The sequence below is a fragment of the Malus domestica genome, chromosome 12 (genome assembly GCF_042453785.1).
Source record: "Malus domestica chromosome 12, GDT2T_hap1".
Lineage (NCBI taxonomy): Eukaryota > Viridiplantae > Streptophyta > Magnoliopsida > Rosales > Rosaceae > Malus > Malus domestica.
The window spans coordinates 26,930,315-26,937,946 of record NC_091672.1 but is presented as its reverse complement, the minus strand read 5'-3'; the positions used below and the strand labels follow the sequence as shown (position 1 = coordinate 26,937,946).

At 35.2% G+C, this 7,632-nt stretch overlaps 2 protein-coding genes across 2 annotated transcripts; both read right to left on the bottom strand.

The window, feature by feature from the left end:
- Positions 1–1,203: 1,203 nt before the first annotated feature.
- LOC103451271 (agamous-like MADS-box protein AGL80) lies at positions 1,204–1,881 on the bottom strand. Its single transcript, XM_008390694.1, has one exon. It carries the CDS (start codon positions 1,879–1,881, stop codon positions 1,204–1,206), a length of 678 nt encoding a protein of 225 aa, XP_008388916.1.
- A 4,425-nt stretch (positions 1,882–6,306) lies between these two features.
- LOC103451270 (agamous-like MADS-box protein AGL80) lies at positions 6,307–6,945 on the bottom strand. The gene has a single exon (XM_008390693.3). The coding sequence runs from the start codon at positions 6,943–6,945 to the stop codon at positions 6,307–6,309; it is 639 nt and encodes a 212-aa protein (XP_008388915.1).
- Positions 6,946–7,632: the final 687 nt, after the last annotated feature.

Sequence of the window (7,632 nt, the reverse complement as noted above, 5' to 3'; positions counted from 1 at the left end):
ATGGGTCACGTGAGGGCCTGCATTCTGGCGATTACCTCTTGTGTTGGTGACGGCGGTGCTAATTAGGATAGTATGGGCTTGGTGATCGGACTATTGACTTTTGCACCAACAAATCCTATCATGTTTCCAATGCTGCTGCTGTGTTCTTGGGTTGTGCAGATTCACAGTGGACAGTGGTAAGGTTGGGAAGGTTTCATGGTGGTGAGATGAAAAAATGAAAGAGAACCGACATAGATTTTTGTGTTGTTTCCCACATACGGCGCCAAATGTTGATGCACAAAATCTGGAGGATCTTGGACCAACGTAAATCCGGCCATGAATCACACAAACGCACAAGAACACAAAGATGTATCGTGGTTCACCTCAATGTTTGGGCTACGTCCACACTGATGTTGATTCCATTTACTATATGAATGTATGGATTACAATAGATCGGCAAGGGAGCTCTCTGTGGATGCAGCCCTTGCCATTTTGCTCTCTGTTTGGCTGAGAGAGTACTGCCCTCTATATTGTTGTGAGGGTTGAGTATGAGACTCTTTGGATCTTCTGGATGTGAGACCTTGTTTATGAGGGTGAGGGAGAGTCCCTTTTATAGAATAAGGGCTCCCTTCCCTTTTACACAAATCATGGGCTTAAAGATGAGACCCAAAGACGAGGCCCAATATATGGTACCAACAAATTATAAGGATAAAATAGGTATTTTAATAAAATCATAACCCTACCTGTCACTTAAAGAGTAGTAGCACAGGTGTCAAACATTTATTAGTGGGGAACTCCATGTAAGTATATGTGTCGGGTACCTACAAAAATTTCTCTTATGGTTGATAGGTCCTATAATTTTGTTTGCTTGTTGATTGGTCGTTATTTCTTTGATTTTCTCATTGATCTTCCCCCTTCCATACATGTTTATATATATATATATATATATATATATATATATATATATATATATATAAATCTTTAAAACCTATCAAGTATATATTAAAAATATTAGAGGATAACACCTAATTAAAAAAAATATGAATACAAAAAGAGTCTTATATAATTAAATTTTTACTACATAAAATTCAAGAAATTAAAAGACATAATAACACTGTGGTTTTGATGTCAAGGTAAGCATGCATCAAATTGGAAACAACTTAAAACACTGTAGAAACAGCAAAACAAATTACAAAAACTACTCAATAAATAGTTGGAGGGAAATCAAAGGGGTGGGATCTGATCATCAACAAAACCGAATTGTTGGTTTGGCACGTCCCCAAGGAACCATGGAACCGTCTGCTTTGTGTATATGTTGCTTTGATCAAACACCTGCGTTTCCATTGCTGCATGCATGTTCTGATCAGTTGTGGCTGCAAGCACTTGTGGTGGTGCGACTTGGGGTTGGTTCATCTCCGCCAGTTCCTTCTCCTTCCGGCTCTTGATCTGTGTGACAATCTCTGTCAAGCTCCCCTTGATCATACAGTCCATATCATTCAAACCGTCTAAGTTCAAGCCAGTAAGGGGTCTCCCAGCGAGGCACTGGTTCATGAGCATCCGGATTTGCTTCTCTCGGTTCTCTTTCTTCAGCTTGTTCAGCTTCTCTTGCTCCTTTTCGATCCTCTGCTTCAGAAACATCTCATGGTTCACCATTTTCTTATTCCGCTCGTCCTCAGGCATGTTCCTGAACTGCGTGATGAGGCGTTGCACTTCTAAAGGATTGGGCCAAACAATAGGTCGAGACTCATATTGACTGTACAGAATACCACATACTGGAACATCACAAAGAATACTAATTTCCTTCATCTTCTTCACGAAGCCCTTCTTCCTTTTATTGTATGATGCTTTTCGACACGCGTCGTTGATGATGTAGGCTAGTTTCACCTTCTTCCTCCCAGCCATGATTTTCCCAATAAAATAGAGAAAAATTTGAGAGAAATGGAAACTAGGGAAAAAGAAGAGGAGAGCCTTAGTGACTTTAGGGTTCTAGTTGGTGTGCTTTAACCCTATACAACATATGCTATTTATAGTATTTTGCAAGGGCTAACCTTAATCAATCATGAAAGATTTTGTCCTCAAAAGAAATTTATTACTTTTACAATGAGATATACAATAATTAATGTAGACTATTTTGGCATATATGTACATTGGGTTTAATATTTATGCCACTAACAAATTCACAATATGAAATCTAGGCTGGGGATTTATTAGCAAAATAGAAGTTTATTTACATGATTTTGATGAATTTTTGTTTGATATTATCCAACCTTTGGTTTTTATGGAAGTTTGTCTGGAATTTTGAATACATAGATGCATGTATGAAAACACAGATTATCCTGTATGACTTATTCATTAGTTAAAATAGAGTTATTATATCTCTATATCTTTTGTAATTACTTACTAATAAGGTTTAATCCATTCTTCTTTCAGAAATTTTTTGTTTGTCACTCTTTTCTGGCATATATTATGAATATACCATATACATCAAGACAACTTAGAGCTTGTTTGGATGTGCTTTTAAAATGACTGAAAACACTTTTGGTGAAAATGTTTTTGGAACCAATTCTTAATAAAAATGCAAGTAAATTCTGGAAAAACATTTAAAGTACTTCCTGGAATAAGCATATAGATGGTGCTTCTTGTAGAAATCACTTTAAGTGCTTTTGGAATAAAAAAATATTTTCTCTAAAAACACTTTCAGTCATTTTAAAAGCACATCCAAACGAGCCCTTAAATTTCTAATTTTACTTTTTCCGTATTTCAAGGTAAAAAATCAAAACATCTTAAGGTAAAAAATAAAAATAAAAACTCTTGAGCGGCAGGACCTATGGTACCGTTTGGTACGTGAGACGGGACGGAACGGAGTAGGACAAGGCATTCCGTCCCACATTTTGTGCGCCTAAAACGGGTGGAACGCGCTGTTCCACGGGACGAATTTTTGATGAATTTTTGTTCCGCCTCACCCCCTAGAATGACTCATTCCACAACTGTGGAACACAAAATTATAACATATCCGTATCATTCTTCTTCCTCCTTGTTTCCATCCGAGGGCATCTTTGTTCCCTCTCCGTTTCTTCCCGTCCCATCTGCATACCAAACAATACCTGTAGGCCATCGAGCTCTCCTCAACCACCACTCCGAATGCAATGGCCTAGCTACTTGAGTTTTCGCCATGGCTAGAAAAAATATTAGGAGTAACTTTTGCTTGCTTTGAATTTTGAAGAACCTAAGCGGTACGAGAGGGGAATTGTTAATGATCGAAAAAACTTCCGAAGGCGGCGGAAGCCTGACACCAAATACAATAACCATCTAACATGGTGTCTTGAATTAAATTAGAGCGCACCTCGATCATGCCAAAAGAAAGAAAAAAAAATCATTCCTCATTTAAGAAAATTTGGCAAGTCGATGAGTTACCGTTTGCTTCACAACAAATTTGGGGTTCTAACAAAGTCACAAAAACATTACTTGTCCCTATGTTAGAAACAGAAATTATATGACAGTAAATCGTTTTATAGAAACCTAGGCAAAGTTTTTAATAATTAAAACATGTCATAACATAAAGTGATTAAGTAACACCACGTAATAGTATTACCCGCAAAAATATTTCATCCATAAATATTATTGAGTACATTATTCAAATTGCTTACAGCCATTGGGGGTGTTTTGAGTCTGCGCTCACTTGCAAAATTTAAACTAAGGAATTTGAAACTGGCCCAATTTGAGTATTGTGCTTTGCAACACTTCCTTTTTACAATTAGTGTTTGCGCTTCCATTTCACAATTAGGACTCGTCTCTAGAACTGGAATTGGAAACGGGATCGGACCTTTGCAGTGATTAGCCACACCTTTGAGTCTTGAAAGGGTTCAGGCTTCCGATCCCTGTCAAAACAAGGTGTTCATCTCGGGTAAGTAGATTTAGGGTTTTAGAATCACCTAATCGCAATTTCGAAATTGAATTCCTGGTTTTGGGCACATTCTGAGTTGGAGTAAGGTGCCAAGGTCCAGGAAGAGTTTATTCTAATTCACTGCTACGAAATGTAGGGTTTTGGGTTTTGCAGTTGCAGGACAAAGAGGATGAAAGTTAACATTCTTGCGTGACCTTTAACTAATTTCTTGCGTGACCTTTAACTGTGTTATTCTGTTCTTTGTTTCGAGTGCACTAATTAATTTATACCAATTATATAGCTTTTGTTCCTCTTCTCATTTCTTCAATGGCGTTAACCTTGTTGGATTTAATCACGGAGACGGAGACCCCTGACAAAAACACTACGGCGGCTTCAGGATTTGAATATGAAATGGACAGGGAAACAACAATGAAGCCACTCAAGTTGGTGATGACGTTGACGACTGCGCGAGTGGGTTTCATTTTTTATTTTCTGATTTTTAATTCTTGGATTTTGTTGTTGGAGGATGGGTGCCGTGGTTCTCAATATAGTGTGATTCATCAAAAATCAAATTCAAGACGTGCCGTGTGGAATACGAGTTTAGAATTTGTTCTTAACCACTAGGTCAGTCCATGGTAGTTGTAGTTCTAGTTTTTAAATTCTTTCCTTGTTATTTTAACACAGCTTAAGTGGAAATTGTGCACTCAACTTGCTATGTAATTAGTACTATAGTCTAGTATTATTCTTCTTCAGTTGTAAGTGAGAGGTCTTACGTTCAATGCTTGCCAAAGAAGAATTTGAACCACATTATTGCTAGCCTATTGTGAGGCGTAGCCCACTCCCCCACAGATGTAGTGTAGATAATATTGTTTATTCAAAAAAAAAAAAAAACTTTCTATACAATTAGATTCTTGGAGTGTCAATAATAGTTCCCATAACTATAATTTTAAAGGAAAACTAACGAAAAGTCAAAAAAAAATTTTAGTTTTAATGAAAAATAGATAATATTGTTTGTTAAAAAAAAAAAAACTTTCTATACAATTAGATTCTTGGAGTTTCAATAATAGTTCCCCTAACTATAATTTTAAAGGAAAAATAACGAAAAGTCCAAAAAAAAATTTTAGTTTTAATGAAAAATAGATAATATTGTTTGTTAAAAAAAAAAAAAACTTTCTATACAATTAGATTCTTGGAGTTTCAATAATAGTTCCCCTAACTATAATTTTAAAGGAAAACTAACGAAAAGTCCAAAAAAAACTTTAGTTTTAATAAAAAATGACAAATAAATGTGTAGTGAATAGTACCAGGGAAAGGTAAAAATGTGGTATTTCGTTAAAAATGAACAGTATCAGGAATGTTTCGTTAAAACTCCCTAATTTTAATTATATTTTGTACCCATGTGATATTATCTAGCATATGCGTAACATGTATTTATCACATCATCACTCAACAATTAATGTGGCCGATTAACTATTGAAAGTCTAACATGAGAAACAATATTTTAAAGACAAGGTATGAGAACATAATCTTGACAAAATGTAATTTATTGAAATATATGTTATACATACATTTTGACACACTTATTTAATCCACTTCATAGTGAATTTCAATCTTTTGAGTCTTTCGTCAAAGATCACTTTCCACAAAAAATCACACAAATTCAAAATCATATAACTAGTGGATTAAATGGTAAACAATTTAGTATTTATTTCCAACCTTTTTCAATGATCCAAACCGTCAATATTTAATTTAGGGTAATACTAGGGAGATCAAATTTTTAAACCAAATTTTGTAAATCAAATGATGTGGTTGTTAATGATTGAATAATTACTAACGTGTTGATTGACGCACTTATTTTCTATTGGTGACACATCATTTAGTTTGCAAATTTGGTTTAAAATTTAGTCTCTCTAGCATTATCCTTTAATTTGTCATTCATAAATTATTCTTGCAAAAAATTAGAAACTCAAAACAACTAAGACAACTAATTGTAGTGAATAAAATCAACGAATACAGCTTTTCAAAGAATAAAAAAAATGACTACCATTTAATCCAACAGTCATATGATTTCAGATTTTGGTGATTTTTAGTAGCTTTGAGGGAACAAAATTTTTACATTCAGGGGGGAATAAATTGCTTTCAAACTCGTTAACTATGATATTCAAATCTAAGATCTTTCATATACAAGAAATGAGAAATCATATAATGCAAACCAAAGGTACCAAACTACTCTCATATATAAAATATTAATTTTAGTACATAAAATCAAGAAATTAAGAGAACCCTGTGGTTTTGATGCCAAGGTAAGCAAGCATCAAACTAGAAATAACTTAAAACAACGCTGAAGCAAAACAACAGAAATAACAAACAACAAAAACTACTTAAATAGCTTAAGAGAAATTAAAAGGGTTCTTAGACCACCTAGCACCACCAAACATGTAGTCCTAATCCCCAAGCGGCATTATCTGATCATCCACATCACCAAATTTTGAGGTCAGCACGTCCCCCACAGACCATGGAGCCAGTTGTATGGCGTCTTGAGTGTTCTCATTAGCTGATGCTGCATGCGCTGGTGGTTGTCCAACTAAGGGCTGATTTATATCTGCCAGCTCGTTCTCCTTTCGGCTTTTAGTCACGGCAATGTCCTTCAACTTCTCGTCGATCATCCACCCCATTTCATGTAAATTGGTGAAGTCCAAGCCATTTAAGGGTTTCCCCGCGAGGCATTGGCTCATGGCCATCCGAAGTTCTTTCTCTCGGTTTTCTTTCTTCAACTTGTTCAGCTTCTCCTGCACCTTTTCGATCCTCTGCTTCAGAAACATCCCATGGGTCACCATCTTTTTGTTTCGCTCCTTCTCAGGCACGTTCTTAAGCAGCTCGATGAGGCGTCGCACCTCCGAAGGATCAGGCCAGACATCAGGTTGAGGCATATCTGGACTATACATGATAGCACATGTTGGGACGTCACAAAGTTTATTGATTTCATACATCTTCTTCATGAAGCCCGTCCTCCTTTTCCTGAATGTCGCTTTTCGCGACGAGTCGTTCTCGATGAAGGCTAGTTTTGGCTTCCTTCTAGTCATAGTTTCTCAAAAGAAAGAGAAATGGAAACTAGGGAAATGAAAGGAAGAGGCAGATTTAGGTTTTAGACTATTAGCCGGTGTGCTTTACCCTATTTATAGTATTTTGCAAGGCCTACTCAAGCAATTATGAAAGATTTTGTCCTCAATAAAAATTTAATACTTTTAAAACGATAAGTACACATTTTTTTTCGACTCACACATACTTCTGTTTAATTATGACCATTATTTCCATTTGATTTATTTATTTAATGGTCATGAATAAAGAAAGGTGTGCAAAAATCACCTCCTTTAATATTTCTGTGACTAACAAATTTACAGTGAAAATCTAGGCCGGGGATTTATTAGCATAATAGAAGTTTATTTACATAGGTTTCTTGGATTTTTATTTGATATTATCCACCATTTGGTTTATGGAAGTTTATCTTGAAATTCATTTATTAAAAGACAATTATTACATACAAGGTAAAATTTTCTGTACGGTTCATTCATTCATTAAAAGACAATTATTACATATAAGGTAAAATTCATTCTTCTTTAAGAAATTTTTGTTTCTCTCTCTTTTCTGGCATGCATACGGATATGCTATATATATATCAGGCAGTTTCAATTTCTAATTTTACCTTTCCGCATTTAAAAATGAAAAAAAAAAATCTTAAGAAAAATTCATCCCTCATTTTTTTTAGTACA